The following is a 17,587-nucleotide window of genomic DNA, read 5'->3' as shown; positions in this document are numbered from 1 at the left end:
CAGCTATGGTGACGGCTGCTTTGGCTGCTATGTGGCGGCCATCAAAGCTGGACTGCGCTTCCCATTACATCCGGCTGTTCAGCGGATTTTAGATGGGTATGATCTGGGGTTATGGCAGTTAGCCCCCAACTCTTGGGTAAACGTACTCGGCTATGTGGCCGGGTGCGAAATGAACGGGGTGGAGCCAAGCTTTGAGGCTTTCGCCCACATGAACTATCTCAGCCGGACCCCTAAGTCGGGAGGTACCGGCTGGTATCAATTAACAAGCCATAGGGGTTACCTCATGACGAGAGGTAAGGCAAACAAATGGAAGGATTGGCGGAACACCTTCCTTATTATCGAGGGTTCAGACACGGAGCTGAACAAACGCTTTAACAAGTGGAATAGGGATCCGCCTCTTCTCGCAGGCGGCCGCAGCATGCCGCTGTTCCCCCAAAGGCTAAAAAAGAGATCCTAGACAAAGGACTCTTCAAAGTAGAGACTAGGGTGAACTCTACTTCAGGGGTACGAGAGCAAGTACCCCTAAACTGCGTCCCGAGCTTCAAGTGGCTCTATGACGAGTACTTTTTGGCCGCCTGTGGCCTCAGCAGTCGGTGCTCTAGAGGTAGCCGGCCTGACAAATACTCTGTTTTTTCACGCCTTGTTTACTTGGGATTTTTACTAACTTTGCTGTTTATTTCTTGCAGCTGACGCCATGAGTAAAATAACAGCATCCAAGACTGCAGCGGCCATATTGCGGGCCTCGCTCATGAAACAGTCGTATGCCGACTCCCCAACAAGGAGGCACCCTTGGTAAGCTTCGAAAACTCTTCCTCTTTTAGTTGTCTTATGCATATACTAACTCTTTTTGTTTTCAGTCTGGTACTCCAAGGGCTTCCTCCTCGCAACAGCCGGACCCCAAGGCCCGGAGGACGACTGTTGCAAGCTCTCCTGGGTCTTCCAGGAAAACAGTGGCTGCTGAGAAGCAGCCGGCCACTTCTTCAAAAACCCAGGCGGGGCCGCCTAGATGTATGGACCCTCACTTGTAAAAAACTCACCCTTGCTTCCTTCTTGACTAGGTCTAACTTGTTTTTTCCTTTCGCTTAATGCAGCCGGCCCTCAGGGGCTTGACTTGGTTGAGGTAGCCAAGTCTATGGTTAAAGTAGTTCCTCCATCTGACAGGGAGGCGGTCAGGGGTGCCGGCACCCTTGACCTTGATGGAATTTCAGGGGTCCTTGCTGAGGTATACTTAGCATTTTTTTGAGCTTTTGAGTTCCGGGACGCCTGTTATCCTTTTTGTTTGGAAACTGACGCCTGTTTTTCTTTGTACTTAGGCCCTGCTCCGAGTCAACAGCCTTCGCAAGCCGATTGATCGGAAAAACAAAGAGGTAAAGGCCGCAAAGGCTATGGCCGCCTCCAGCTGTGATAAGGCAATGTTTCAAATTGCCCAAAATGAAGTACTGACCATTGATCTTCTTTATTATCAGGCGCAGGCTACCGCCGCTGTTCGGGCTCAGTTAGAGGCAGCCCAAAAGAAGGTTGACGAGCTGGAGGGGACCGTCACCAACCTTAAGGCCGAGCTGAAACCTCTTCGCCAAAAAATGCACTCTTACGAAGCCATGGAGAAATCTTTGGCCAACGTAAAAGAACGCCTGGTGAACCAAGAGAAGAGTCTTACCCAAGAGCTCTCGGATAAGGCCGAGCAAGAGAAACAAGAGCTCGTCCGGGAGATGGTGGAAGACTCCGCTCAAATCCAACGCATGACCTGGGAACGACTGTTCCCCAGTGCCGACTTTGCCTCATGGGAAAGAACGTACCGCCAGTGTTCGGAAACATATAATCAACAGATCCTGGCGGCTGCTGAAGAAGAGGCGTTGGACGGTGCGTTGGAGGAGGAAGAGCCGGTTGTGGCGCTTGTGCCACTTGGGGGTAAGGCATCAAAAGAGGGTGCAGCTAAGGCCGAGTCCAGCAAGAAGAGTGCTGACCAGGCGGCAGCTGCTGATACTGAACTGCCCCCTTCTTAAGCTTTTAAGTATTTTTTTCACGGCCTGCATGCCGTTTGATTTGTAAATACCCGGCCAGGGGGCCGGGGTTTTGAATATTCTGCTGGTCTTTTATGGCCGGCTCATTTTTAATCAAATTTTTGTTTTGGTTCAAATTTGTCTAAGTATTTTTAATTTGTTCACTAGACCGACTGTTGTGTATGGCCGAACGTTAAGACAGGTACAAATAGTAAGTATGCCGCCTATGCCCCTGGACGACTGGTGGTCTGTTTCCAGGGTAGATGATCAGTCGGCCATTTATTCAATCGGTATTCGAACTACTTATTCAATTTGTCTGACCAAGTAAATAGAATTACCTAGTCACCAAGGAACAAGCGGCGGGTACCGGTTGTTTCCCTTTATTGCCAATGTTGGCTTTTAACTCGTAATTTGTTAACCTAGGAAGAGTATTGGTTGAGAGCCTTTGTTTATTAAAAATAAGTGGACGACTCATACCTTTTAGGCTCCATACTAAGTTTGAGTGATTATTAACTTAGGAGTTACTTAGTCTTTGTCGCAATTTAGATTGAGTAGTGGAGGTACCAGACGGCGTAGGCCGGCTAGACCTCTGATTCGCCAATGTTTGTTGGCTATTAACTCAATAGGTTACTTAGTAGGAATAGGGGTTCGAGTGCCCTTGTTTGTTTAAAACAGGCGGACGACTCAAACTTTTAGATTCCATACCAAATTTGAAGGAGTGACTATGAGTTAACGTTGGAGTTACTCAGTCGCCGTCACTTTTGTTTGAGAAGTAGAGGTACCAGGCGGCGTAGGCCGGCTAGACCCCTTGATTCGCCAATGTTTGTTGGCTATTTCCTCAATAGGTACCCCCTGCATCTATCCCAAGTAATACAGGCGGTCATCTGACTCAGATGTCAACTGCTACCACTGATTTGGTTAGTGATAGAGTTATCCTTGTCTCAAAAACGGCTACGTGGTTGTCCTTGGGGACAGTTGTATAGGTGCCGTGTAATTAGTTTATAGAACAATGTTCCACCCAAAAGGGAGCTGCTCTCTGCGACGAATTTCATCCGGAGGGATGCCGTCGGACGCCTGCTATGATGTTGGGACAGGTCGAATTAGTTTTGTAGATTTGATCAGTTGGCTTGGCGCCTGGTCTGATCATTCGGCCGGTGGCCTTGGTAAGTTCTTGGTGAACGTAGGTGCTAAGTAAAAGAAGGGTAGCCGCCTGTTAGGCACAGGATCGGCCAGGCCCTAATCTCTTTAGCTAAGTATTGTGAGTAAAATACTCGATGGAGAGTAGCCGACTGTAAAGGAAACAGACGACATGCCCCTCTGAAGAGGGAGTGAAAAACTCAATGGAGAGTAGCCGACTGTAAAGGTACAGACGGCATGCCCCTCTGAAGATAGAGTGAAACTCCATGGAGAGTAGCCGACTGTAAAGGTACAGACGGCATGCCCCTCGTAATACAAAATTGAATAGTAAGCGCAAACTTTATTAAGTAGCTCTTTTCTTTACATCATTCAGAAGAAATATTTTTTAAGGTTATCTACATTCCAGGTTCGAGGCAACGGTTGTCCGTCTGGTGTTTCCAGACGGTAGGTACCGTCCCTGACTTCCTCATAGATTCGGTAGGGTCCTTCCCAGTTGGGAGTTAGTTTGCCAGACTCATTAGCCCTACCGACTGCTTCCATCTTTCTAAGTACAAAATCCCCTACTTTGAGTGGACGCCTGTGTACTTTTTTGTTGTATGATCTAGTCATTCTCAGGCGATAGATCTCATGGCGCAAAACAGCATTGCCCCTCTTTTCAGGAAGTGAGTCTAATGCCAGGCGCATAGCTTCCCAGTTTGCCTCTTCGTCATATAGCATTACTCGAAGAGTCGGCTCGTAGTGTTCTATTGGAAGAACAGCTTCTGCACCATAAGTTAGGAGGAATGGAGTTTCTCCAGTCGCCCCTTTTTCAGTCGTCCTAATGGCCCAGAGAACATGTGGTAGTTCATCTGCCCATAGGCCGCCTGCTCGTTCAATCTTTTTCTTGAGACCGTCTGAGATGATTTTATTAAAGGCTTCTACCTGGCCGTTTGCTTGTGGACGGCCGACAGATGCAAAGTAATGTGCAATTCCTTGGTCTCCCAACCAGCTTTTGAGAACAGGCGTCTCAAATTGGGGACCATTATCAAAAACCATAGACATGGGAACCCCGAACCGAGTGATGACGTTTTTCCAAATGAATGAAATTACATCTTTCGTCTTGATTCCCTTTACAGCCTCCGCCTCTACCCATTTAGTGAAGTAGTCAACGGCAACAAGTATATACCTTCTGCCGCCTGTAGCAGGCGTATATGGACCCAGAATGTCCATGCCCCACTTAGCAAACGGTAGTGGGCTGTGAATGGTAGTGAGGTCAGTAGCCGGACGGTGAATTAATTTGCCAAACCTTTGGCACTTGTCACATTTTTTCACCATCTCCATTGCATCTGCTTCCAAAGTAGGCCAAAAGTAGCCCTGCCGCCTTGCCCTTTGAGCAAGCATCCTACCACCTACATGGGAAGCACAGAAACCAGAGTGAAGATCATCTAGTATCTCTCGTCCCTTTTCAGGAGTAACACACTTTAAGAAGGGTTGAAGGTACCCCCTCTTGTGAAGTTCTCCCTGTATCATTTCAAAACAGGAGGCTCGTTTTTTCAGTGCTGCCGCCTGTTGAGGATCATCCGGCAGTGTACCGTTTGTCAGATATGCCCTGATTGAATCCATCCAGGTTGAGCTCCTGTCTAGGATTCCAATAGGGTTTTCCTCGATGCTTCTCTTCTCCATTACTTCCCAAAAAACAGTTCGAGGAGTATCGGAGGAGGCGGATGATGCTAATTTCGAAAGTGCATCTGCCTGGTTGTTTTCTGATCTCGGCACTTGGATCAGATGGAAATCCTCAAGGGAGCCGACTGCTTGTCGGACCGCCTGTAAATACTTGATCATGGCCGGATGTGTTGCTTCGTATTCGCCATTGTACTGACTCACTATCAATTGTGAATCAGAACAGGCGTCTATTTTTCTTGCCCCTGCCGCCTTACACATGCGGATCCCGGCTAGTAAAGCTTCATATTCTGCCTCATTGTTTGAAGCCTGAAAACTGAAGCGTAGGGCATACTCGAACCTGTCGCCCTCTGGAGATTGACATACGACGCCTGCTCCACAACCATTTGAAGTAGAGCTTCCGTCCACATATACCTTCCAGACTTGGTCTGGAACTTGAGAGTCAGGAGGACGAGTCATCTCTACAATAAAGTCAGCAAAGGCTTGCCCCTTCACTGCTTTTCTAGGCTCGAAAGTAACTTCGAGGCTCTGTATTTCTATGGCCCATTTGATCATTCGTCCTGACGACTCCATGATGGTAAGGGGCCGCTTGATTGGTTGGTCGGTATACACAACGACTGCATGTGCCAAAAAGTAGGGCTTCAATTTTTTAACAGCCATGAAGAGTGCAAGACCAAATTTCTCCACTAGGGGATACCTCAACTCGGCATTTTTCAGTACGTGACTGACAAAGTAGACCGGGAGCTGACAGCCGTCCCTTTCAGCAAGGAGCACAGCGCTTAACGCATGATCAGAGACAGCCAAATACATGTAGAGATCTTCTTTGGGCAAAGGGCTGACCAGCCTCGGCAAGGAATGCAAGTGAACTTTTAATTTCTGGAAGGCGGCCTCAGCATCCGGCCCCCATTCAAACCTTGCCTTTTTCTTAATTGCCTGGAAAAAGTATAGGCATTTGTCGCCTGATCGGCTTAGGAATCTCCCCAAGGCCGCCAGACAACCTGTTAACTTCTGAACTTCTCGGACGGTACGAGGCGACTGCATGTCTATGACCGCCTGTACCTTCTCAGGGTTCGCCTCTATTCCTCTCTGATTGATAAGGAATCCGAGAAATTTCCCAGACTCAACTCCAAATACACATTTCTTGGGATTAAGCATGACATGGTGCCGCCTGAGTGTGGCGAAAGTTTCTCGGAGGTCCGTCAGATGATCTTTCTGAAGTTTAGTCTTGACAATCATATCATCAATATATGCCTCGACGTTTCTCCCAATCTGATCAAAGAACACTGTGTTTATCATTCGTTGGAAGGTAGCCGGGGCATTCTTAAGACCAAACGGCATGACCGTGTAACAGTATAATCCCTGATCAGTGACGAAGGCCGTCTTCTCCTGATCCTTCTTCCATAAAGGAATTTGATGGAAACCAGAATAAGCGTCCATAAAACTCATCAAGGCATGGCCGGCTGTTGAGTCGACAAGATTATCAATTTTAGGCAGAGGGTAACTGTCTTTGGGGCACGCCTTGTTCAAGTCTCTGTAGTCTACACACATTCGCCAGGTGCCATTCGGCTTTTTAACAAGCACCACATTTGCAACCCAATCTGGGAAGTAACATTGCCGAATGAACCCTGCATCAAGTAATTTTTTGACTTCGGCGGCTGCCGCCTGACCTCTTTCTTCACCATGGTTCCGCTTCTTTTGCCGTACCGGCTTCTTTTTCGGATCCACAGCGAGTTTATGTACTGCCAGATCAGGACTAATGCCTGGCATTTCATGGACTTCAAATGCAAAGATGTCCTTGTATTCTTTCAACAGGTTGTGAAAGTCATCACCAAGGTTTCTCAGAGCAGTCGTCCCAACTTTGACTGTTCGGTCAGGACGGGAGTCGTCTAATATCAGGTCCGCATGCTCACCAGCCGGCTGAGGGCGGAACTCATCCGGCCGGTCCTCTGCCAATGATTGCTATTTTCTTGCTTTTCTTGCGGACTCTGTCTGGGGCGCCTTTCTCTTTTTGTCGCCTGTTTCTTGAACAGGCGCACTCTCCTTGACGTTGTCAAGGTCTGTTTTTTCTCCACTTGACCCAGTGGCCATAACAGTGGGCTTGACATCCGAGAGATAGCACTCTCGGGCCATCCTCTGATCTCCCCTTAGGGAGCCGACTGTTCCATTATCCCTTTCAAACTTAAGCAGCATAAGTGACGGGATTATAACAGCCTTGGAATTATTCAGGGTTGGTCGACCCAGAATCATGTTGTAGGCCGAGAGTTCCTCTACTACTAGGAACCGGACTACCATGTGTCGTCCTTCCCCTTTTTCGCCCAGGCGAATGGGTAGATCTACTCGTCCCAGTGGGTGGACGACTCCTCCTCCAAACCCTATTAAAGGGTGGGAGGCCGGATGTATGCAGTCCGTCTGATATTTCAGTTTTGACAGACATTTGCTGCTGATGAGATCTGAGGAGCTCCCGGTATCTATGAGGATTCGGCCAACTCTCTGGTTGGCCACTTTACATTCAATAACGAGAGGGTCGTCATGCGGCCCCCTTATTCCTCCTAGATCCTGTTCAGTGATGACAATCTCAGGAAATGTAGATTTGGACGGCTGTTCCTGGTGAACGGAATTTACATCTAACCGCCTTATATTATCTTTGTTGCCCCTAATAGTGGGGCCGCCTCCTGAGAAGCCGCCTGCAATGGTGTAGACGACTGCATCATCTGTATCGGAACTGTCGGCCTGTTGATTCTTTTTGGCCGACTGCTTTTTTGAGGAAGTGTTCCCCGTAGATTTCTTGACATAAGTGTCAAGATCACCTTGATCAGCCAAGCGGTCTAGGTACCGCATGAGACTGATGCAGTCATTGGTGTGATGACCAACGTCATCATGATAAGCACAGATTTTGTCTTGGTTCCGATTGCTCGCAGAACCCTTCATGGGGAGCGGCTTCTCAATTGAGAGCCGTCCCTTTATTTCTTTTAGGATAAACTGGTTATCCTTGTTAAACACATACTTTGGGGAGTATGGTTTGAATTCTTTTTTCTTTTTCTGGGCCGGCTGTTTAGAGGAATCAGCCGCCCAGACCTCTTTTCTTTTCTCATCTTTGTTGGACGACTGTTTCTGTCGTCCCTCTCTTTTGTCGAACCTCTTCCCGTCCGACTGTTTTATCGTACACAGATCAGTCGCCTGTATATAGGCTTCTGCTTCAATCAAGGCCTCTTGAAGAGTCGCCACCCTTTTTCGAACTAAATCAAATTTAAAGGTAGACCCGTCTTTGAGACCTCTAAAAAAGTCAGTATAAGCTACCTCATCCGGTAACCCTTGAATCTGTATCCTCATCAGGTTGAACCGCCTGATGTAAGAACGAAGCCCCTCCTTCTCGCCCTGCTGAATTGTTCCCAAATCAAGGGTCGTTTTCTTCGCAGGGATGTTCATAGCGAAGTTGGAGGCAAATAAGTAAGCAAGCGTCCTGAAGTTGTTTACACAACCAGTTGGCAGGTTGCCGAACCATTGCTGTGCAATTCCCTTGAGAGTCGCTGGGAAACACTTGCACCAAGTGGGATCATCCAACCCTTGAAGGTACATCAGGTTGGTGAATGTCATCAGATGGTCTTCTGGGTTAGTAGTGCCGTCATAGGCGCCTACTAGAACATTTTTTACTTTGGCCGGCTGAGCGGCTTCAGTAATTTCCTTGGAGAAGGCCGACGGCTGTTCACCAAGTCTAAGCAGCCGTAGCTGCCAGTCCATAGGTTGGACGTTTTTTGCTGCAGGTCCACCAAATGGAGGTGGCTGCATAAAATACTGTTGTTGCGGCACAAATGGTAAGTTTGGTACCGCCTGGGCACTATGAAAGCCGGACTGACGGGAGGTGCCGCCTGACTGACTCTCATGGTACGACTGAGTATGCCTCATCGAGGCATTTCGCAAACTGTCCTGAAAATTTGAAGTAGAAGCCGACTCTGATAATCGATCACTCTTCTTCTGCTCTAGCAGGTGCCGAGCATCTGTGAACGTTTGCTTTGACCCATCCGCCTGAATATGACGAACCGGTTTCCTATTTCCCGTAGGATAACGGAGTTTTGTGAAATCAAGAGCAGGTGGCTCCCGCTTCTTGGATTTAGGATGGGGAGTCGCCTCCCGCCCTTGAACTGGCTTCCTCTTCAGTGAAGTGGAAGGTTTCTTGGCCGACTGCTCTTTGACTGAAGCAGGCGGTTTTTTGTTGATCAACTCTTGAATCTCTCCCTTGAAGTCCCTCATGAAGGTCATGAGTTCGTTCCTTGTGATGGGAGCAGACCCATCAGTCGGCTGTTGCCGAGCAAGCGGTGCGCCTGCTGGCTCACTTCCTGTTTGAAGATGCTCCCGTTCCCTCCTTTCGGTATGACGGGTACGTCGGGCCCTTAGGGTCCCGTCTGGAGCTGTATGAGTTTCAACTTCAAATTCACTTTCGGTATCATGGTCCGACTGAACTTGAGGGTCGTCTAGGGGACGCCTCTCTTCTGGAGTCGGTACAGACTTGGATGCCATCTCTGAAGTACTCTCCCCACAGACGGCGCCAAATGTTTCGGGGTTTTCTGATGTCCTGCGGGAGAGTTACAATTCCGAGACTGGAACCGGACGCCTGTACCTGCAAAATAACGGAGACTCCTGAGAGCTCCGCCTCCAACGGTCAAGTTAGTACCTGATTAAGGAGTAATTAATACAGAAATTAGAGTAATGAGATCTCTCTAGGTGAGAGTGCTTAGTGTTGGTAATCTGCGTCGTTAGCGAGATTAGCCGGTTGTTAATGACTCTGTTCTTCTCTGCTTGATCTCTTGATTATTCGATTCTGTGATTAATGAGGATTAATTGAGTATTTATAGCCTTGAGAAGCGTGCAACTCTCTAGGTTTAAGGTAAACCTAGGGCTGATCGGGCCTCTAGACTGGATTGGGCCTTGATGGCCGGTTTTCCCATTTGGCATGGGTGGACACGTGGCGTGTCTAAAGTGGTCCGTAGAGGACGTATCTGTGATTGACACGTGGCAGGCTCCTGTTGTCCTTCGTGAAGGACACGTGGCGGAACCTGGTTGGTCCACTTGTCAGACGGTGATTGGTGGATAAAAATCCCCTAATCATTTTCCATTACGTATAAAGCACAAAATACGGTCAAAGGGAGGTGTATGAAAAGTGCTAAAGTCAAAATGTGTCAACTAAAAAAAATGGAAGTAGTATTTGGTAGTAATAAACTCTTACAAGTTCAGAACATACTTATAAGGTTATGCTTTATTTGGTTTGTGCCAACCAAAATTACTGAAACTAATACTAGGTATTAGGGAAACTTAATTTCATTGAATACCAATAAAATCATACAAGTTGAGATACATGAAAAGAGCATTCTTAGATATCCAACAAACGGAAATCTATTTATCTTAAGAAATTACTTTGATTTTACAACATTACCTTTCAAAAAAATTTGTACATTTTGCAACGTGAAATTCCTCCTTTGTTGAGTTTCAGTGAAATATGGACCAAGACAGACGATATATACACCACTAAAATTTGTAAATAAATGACCAGAAAAATAGGGAGGATCAATAACAAGAATATGATCACTAAAAGCTTTTAAAACACCTCCTAGACCGTAATTGTCTCGCTTGTCCATGCTCCATTTAACTATATATATACACAGTGCTATACTAACTCCAACAAAGGAACACATCCAGAAAACCTATAAGAGAGGCACACCATTATCCATTATTGTTTCATCGAATCCTTCATAGTTTAAACAATAGATCCACGCACAATTTGAAATGTCAATCCTTTAAAATTCTACAAGATTAGCTCAGTACATTATACACAATAGATAAGTTGATTGTAGGAGGAGGATAAATAGGAGCAGGCAAATTACAACATAGTCCTACTACCCTGTATTTCCTCCTCCATCCCGACCCGGGTAAACCACATAAACCAAAGCCAAGAATGAGTTGCCTGGGACTCCACATACTTGGAAGGGTTACTGGGCTGTCCTCCATGATTGAATGGGCCCAATACTGCTTGCATAACCTGCATCGAGACAGAAATCAAGTCAAACAAAACATAATTGCTCCAAGGGTTTCATCCTCAAGTTCCCACAACTACCGAGTTCAGAAGTAGAAGCAATTGTTCCCTATAAATAAACAGCCAACAAAATTGAAACTGCGACTATTCACATGTCAAAAGGCAAATGAAATTTAGTTTTCCAGGAAAACTTGTTAAGTAAAGTCAGTCAGACAAATATCTGAAGGACTATGTTAATTTTAGTATAATGTAAGTACCAGACAATAAGGAGGCAGCCGTCCCTTCAAGCGTAAAGTGGATCCTACTTGACAGAAACAGCCCCATTCACCTTCATTCCTCCCTGACCATAGTTGTTTCTTTCTTCATTTGCACCAGAAAATGATAGGTATGTTGATGAAAGACCGTGAACATTAGTGCTGCCACTAGAATGTGAATCCGCTTTGTGTATGTCTGAAATCATCAAACCTCTCGATTCTTGCTGGTTCCAAGAAGAACCTGCATTTGCACAATAGGTTGTGGACAAGTGTTCAGCACGTGCTGAACCAGAGGAACATATTTGAAGGTTGGTTGCTGTATTTGCATTTGCTTTTGATGCAGCATTATTGGCATCGTTGCCATCAAGCTTCTTTGTATTGAGAAAACGGCCTCCAGCACCTCTAGCCCTTCGCAAAGCATGTACATGACGAGATTCATGAAGGTATGGCTGTAAAAAAGGCCCCAAAAATATAGATCAAAATTAATCCATCCAAAACCAAGACAAAAGCTTGCATCAACTAAGAAGCAGCATAAATATATGATGGGGAAAAGTGAGTAAAAGTAAATTGCGCTAGTTAGCAGAGGAGACGGAAATACAACAGTATAGTCAGAAATTAAATGACCTCAGTAAGAAAAATACCACAAAAAGAAGCACATCAAAACATTTGTGAATCTCATAGAAAAGAGCTCAACCCAAGCCAACCTTAAGTAAATGACAGTGGTTAGCAAACCTTCTAGGAAGGAGCTCCCGCCCACATCTAAGCTAGTTACCACAGCTAGCAGGCCTCGTCAACGCCAAGACAAGCAAAATATTCATCTCATTTACTATCCTGACTACCTAATTTACTCCCTAAAAAACAATTAATTCTATGTATAATAGTACATTGATTGCATATTTACCTATCTCCCTATCAAAGATCAAAGAACAAAGAACTAATTCTATGTCTAATAATGCGTATAACAATGGAAACCAAAGTAGCTGCAATGCAATGCCCATGTTATTTGATTGATCAAGGCAAACACATTACTATGTGCGAGGGGTTTATAGCATGCATATCATGCATTAAAATCTGAGAAACAACACTTCCAATGCCATACATGAAGTAGTGAAGTAAATCATGTCTTGGTGAAACCATCTCTAAACTTGACAAAATGCAGCAGGAAAACTAGAATTTAAAAAAAAAAAAGACTGACAATTATTTTATAATGCTAAAAAGAAAACGGTAAAAGCAATGAGGATGGCAAGAATTTCTATAATATCTCTATCATAAAGCCTTGAAATTGGTATTTGTCATGTTATTTTGGGTTTGACATGACATGTGGGTATGGATCCTTTAGACCCAAGGATGCTTTTAGGAGACGTGAAATAGTTCATCAGCTTATGGAGAGGGCCTCAGAGATGCAATAAACTTTGTTTAGGCAAAGACTCTAAGATCTGGTGTCAAATAGGGGTGCTAAGTGTCCAAAAGATTCTGCTTGAATTTTGGAAAAAAATCCCTTCCAATTTCAGCAGAGAATTTTTCTACCTGTGGAAAGGTTCTCACTACATTTGCTTGAATCACCCAAATCCTTCCTTCTCTTGACGATGAATCATCCCCAGAACTAAAGTACATAAAATCAGCTTCAAAGAAAGCCACTCTGTTCATCATTAATGAGCAATATGGAGCAGGAGTAATAATCTAACTTTAAAGCTTGAGTTCAACTATAGTGAAGATGACAATGGGTAATTACAAGGTTATTGCATAAAAATTTAATGGAGGGAGTATAATCAAGATACAACTTTCCTATATTTTAATGTCCAAATCCTCAATACCATCAATATTTTTTCTTTGTAATCAAGCAGCATCCTTTAATTAAGTTGGGGAGCGAAATCCAATAATAATGAAAACACACTACACTGCATGCAAAGGACTGTGAACATATAGGTTTAGTGATGACATATGATCAAACAAAAATGGATTTAGATGAGCAAATGATGATAAAAACCTTCAGATTAAGAAACAGGAAACTATGTTATTCTTATTACTACAATTACCAAGAAATTCCAACTATCAATTAATGTGAGTCATAGGCTCATAGCCACATGAGAAGATGACAACATTGACAACTATTTCAGACAACAGAAATTACCAAACTGCAATATCACATTATGAAGGACGATTCAGTAAAAGGAATAAAGTAGAAGAACAAAATTATGTGAAGATTTCATCAATTAGTTAACCAAAAGTAGATGAGAGACTAGACAGCACAGGTCTAGTCTCCTGACACTGAAACTGTTCTCGGCCTTCCTATGCCCCAACAAAAACAAATTGAGAGAAAGACGCAAAAGTCAAATGCAGCAGTAAAATAAAAGTACATTGATTGTAATTATATATATGTGAAAGCACACATACCTTCCTAGCTTTGATAACTTTCTTTTCCAACTCAGCTTTAGCACGTGACTGTCTGCGCCTTAGAATTCCATGATACTGCTTTGCGTTAACATAAACAGGTTCTTCTTCCATTGCAAGGGGCAGAGGCATCCTACTCTGGTGCAATCCATACAGTTGAGGAATCACCTAAGATAATACGAGTGGAAAAGAGAATATTTACTGAGGTATTTCCACACATTAAGTGATTGTACATACCATAAAAAGGGGACAACCTGGTTTACCTATCATTCAATAATCCATAAAACCTTTTCAAAAAATAAAATTAACAAATTATACACCTATACTACATAAATTATCCTTCTTGTTAACCTCAGCCAAAGTAGATAAGAGGTCATAAAGCCAATCATATAAACTTCTATACCTAGTATTTAAAAACCCAACCCATGGCACCACATGTCACCTCCTTTGACCTTTTCCTTTTTATGCTTTTTGATATTTTAGTGTAATCTCTATCTCAAATAGTATATGTCTAATGATATTAATTTCAGATTTCTTATGATTTAAAGTGCTTATTCATCCTCTAACCTAAAATAACTAATTTGAACTTTTTTTTACTTAACTTATTTGAATTAACAAAACTTATACGTACTTACTTTGTAAGTAGAAAGAAGATAATCCCTTAATAACCATTAGCAGAACAGAACTCATTTGAACTTATATTTCGTGAAATAAGTGGAAATAAGGTGAAAGACAAAACCATAATATCTTTGACAAAGTATTTAATTTTAAAAATTAAAAATTACTCCGTAATAATAACTTTTTTCCAGTTTAAGTTTGCATGCCACACAAACCAAAAGGCTATTTAAAATTCACAACGAAAATCATATTCTCAACTCAAGTCCTAATGCCAAAATATAATAACCATAATTCGGCATAATACAACTCAAAATCTAAAAAGAGACCCAAGAGGCAAGGTCACAGTTGTTGATGGGCATAAAACACTTCCAAACATACCTGTTGTACTTGAGCGTAAGACATAGCTCCAGCATAAGTCGGATCCTGGAATGGGTATGATGTCATAGCCTGCCAAAGTAAAAGGGTACAAACACAAATCAGATATTTGTGACCCAATTTCTTCAATTAACACCAACATTATCATACAGTCATAATCATCTAGTTAATCAGGACAGACCAACAAAATCATAGTGAACTCCTACACAGGTTCACAAGTCAATCTTTAAAGAAACTTAGGGTGAGATTCTTACAATTGAATGGCCAACAAATTCCATTTGAGGATTCGACTGATCTCCAAGATTTTGTGGCATTGAAGATGGCACTTGTTTGGTCTCTTGTGTGTTATCCCTCTCTGCTTCTTAAAACAAAAAATAATAAAATGTGTAAGTACCTCCCATAAGACAAAGCAAAAGGAAGTCTTAAGCATGAAAGGAACTACATTGAAAAATGCACATCAAATTTATTCCACCACACCCACTCCCATTGAAATTTTATACTACACAAAATCCAACCCATCTGCTCCCAATGACAGGATGCAAAAAGTAAAGGAGCCCTCAAAAGCAGTCCCCACCCCCCTGCTTTCAGCCCCCTCTTAATACAGAAAACAAAGGAGATTTCGAATTATATGCAAAATTCAAGTGTTATTTATCTTAAGTTTTAGGCTGCTTCACATGGTAATATTGTTACTTCAGAATACTGTACAATTGCAGTCATTATATTCAATAAAACCTTATTCACATCCTCCTATCGATATGATCTTATTCACATCCATCCTACTATCATCAATATGTAAAGATTGGCAACAAACATCATAAGATCACAACAATATACTCTTAGAACAAGAATTTAAAAAAATAATAATAAAATAAAAAGACAACTAATTATCACAGCACGCGTAGAAAATAGATGCATACCCGATTGAGGGGCCAATGCAGTGTGGATCTCTCTATAAACACTAGCTCCAGTGTCCTGCATCCCATTGATTTGCAATGAAAAAGGGCCAGCCAAGGAAGAACCATTTACTGGCTCCCCACTAGACGATCGAGTAGAAGAATCATTCGAAGCTGAAGTAGGAGAGACACCATTGTTATTCAGACCGCGCCACCATGGCTGTCCAAACAACATGTTTTGAGGTTTGCCTCCTCCATCGACTTGGAACCGATCTTCCACATTTCCAGCATTAGAGGGCATTATATCTCCCCAAATTAGGTTACCCAATACTTTCTAAACTCAAGATCTACAGACTTTATGATCAGTAAAACTAAAAGCAACTCAGAAAATAATGTCCTGAAAAAGTCAAGATAAAATCCTAAATTAATTTCAACAATAGTAATAGTTTTCAAAAAAAAATTAGCAGAAAGAAAGCTAGGAACTTTAACATGTAACATATCAAATGGATAACCTAAAAAAGTCATTAATTTACAGTAGTTCCTTGCTGTAATTAAATCCCTAAACATGAAAATCAGCAAGATTCAAATTACAACAGAAGAAATCAGAGAAAGCAAAATCAAATCTAGTTAATTAATAATTAGATGATTAATCACAATAGGGCATCAAACAAATTTCCAAAATCCTTACCTACCAACTACACCATGTTAATCTGAAGAACAAAACATTGAAAAAAAAAAGAGTAGAACTTGTTCCATGAATTAATTGAATAAGAAATTACATAACCCATAAATAAAATTCAGAAAACAATCCTAAAAAGTAAGCAGAAAAATAGAATAATCAAGGGATTATGATAACAGAAATAGGGATCAAACCCCAGAAAAAAGGAGGAAAAGTAAAAGAAAAACAGTAGTTAGTAAACAAAAGTCAAGAGTAAGAAAAGAGAGAGAAAGAGCTTACAGGTGGGACTGAAGAAAGCAGAAGAAGTTGGAGAATTCCCAGAAAACAGAGAGAAAGAAAAGGAAGAAGAAGAAGAAGATAAAGTTAAAAAGGGAAGTGAAGAATTAAGAGTGATGTGTTGGGTAACTTTGCATCCCTTAAGAGAGACAACACCACCAACATACGAGAAACTATCAACTTGCTTATTGTTTTCAGAATTCAGATTCATACACACAAATTGCTCTTCTGCCAGATATTAACCCCTTTTTCTTTTTCCTTTTTTTTATTTTTGTTTTTATTCACTCTATTATTAATTAAAATAATAGATAAATAGATGGATGAGTAAATAATAATTGGTTTTTTTTTTTTTCTTTTTTTGGTATACACGCAAGAGTTGTTCTATGCCCTTGCTGTCCTTTTTAACCAATTTTCTATCATCTTCTTCTTGCATTTCATTTTTATTTTAAGTGCTTAGTCATCTTTATTACACCCGTACCATTTTTAAGTGTTTTGTCACTATCTTAATGATAAGGAATTAAGGAGGGTCTTGATCAGATATCAACCCTTACAATTTTATTGGTTTAATATTTAGGTTAAACACTTTAAAATAGAGGAGAGTAATTAGTATCTGCTAGTCAAACACTATCCTAAATACCCTCATTTGATAGTATTAAAATCCTAAAACTCTAGAATATGAGGTAAAATCGTAAGAGTCTTATCAAGCTATTGTTGGCTTCTTATCCATATTACTTGGGAACGATCACTTATCACCTTGCTACTCCGTACTAATATGTCCAGTAATTACACATTTATTACCCATAGTTAGTTTCTTATTTTAACTCTTTATTTGACTTCACTTTTATTGATTATAATAATTTTATTAAAATACAATGATGAGAGATGTCAAAGCTATTCGAATACATTATAGTCATGTAAACGTATACAAATAACACAATTAAAGAACATTTATTATCTCATACACATATACATACATACGACATACCCTTTTAATCATTTTAAGCGGTGTTTTGAAGAGATGGATTTCATCCAAATTATTGTAATTTTGAACTCTTACTAAATTTTTTATTATAAAATTTTAAGTTCTATACACTAACTAAAACCGATAGATTTAAATAATATATGTAACTCTATTCTATATCCAACGGCATTTAAAATCAAAAGGAGTTTTCTTATTAAAAAAAATAAATAAAAATCAAAAGGGACTAAAAGTGTACATACAATTATACAAACTACAACTCTACAAGAACCTATAGTAGTAGATTATAAATTTAATGAGG

General features: G+C 42.0%; 1 protein-coding gene across 3 annotated transcripts; it reads right to left on the bottom strand.

The window, feature by feature from the left end:
- Positions 1–10,482: 10,482 nt before the first annotated feature.
- Positions 10,483–16,580, bottom strand: LOC110705677 (nuclear transcription factor Y subunit A-4-like). 3 transcript variants are annotated; one of them, XM_021883580.1, is made up of 7 exons: positions 16,311–16,580; positions 15,377–15,749; positions 14,714–14,817; positions 14,463–14,531; positions 13,470–13,634; positions 11,079–11,524; positions 10,483–10,827 (listed from the first exon to the last, which is right to left on the bottom strand). In XM_021883580.1, the coding sequence occupies exons 2-6, from the start codon at positions 15,651–15,653 to the stop codon at positions 11,123–11,125; spliced, it is 1,017 nt and encodes a 338-aa protein (XP_021739272.1). In that variant the 5' UTR covers positions 15,654–15,749; positions 16,311–16,580; the 3' UTR covers positions 10,483–10,827; positions 11,079–11,122. The 3 variants fall into 3 exon arrangements, with proteins under 3 accessions (XP_021739272.1, XP_021739271.1, XP_021739273.1); XM_021883579.1 differs by having other exon boundaries at positions 14,714–14,820; positions 16,311–16,578; XM_021883581.1 differs by having other exon boundaries at positions 14,714–14,814; positions 16,311–16,578.
- Between the last annotated feature and the right edge of the window lie 1,007 nt (positions 16,581–17,587).

The sequence above is a fragment of the Chenopodium quinoa genome, unplaced genomic scaffold (genome assembly GCF_001683475.1).
Source record: "Chenopodium quinoa cultivar QQ74 unplaced genomic scaffold, ASM168347v1, whole genome shotgun sequence".
Taxonomy (NCBI): domain Eukaryota; kingdom Viridiplantae; phylum Streptophyta; class Magnoliopsida; order Caryophyllales; family Amaranthaceae; genus Chenopodium; species Chenopodium quinoa.
Note: the sequence above shows the minus strand (reverse complement) of the source record. Positions and strands in the feature narration are given on the sequence as shown.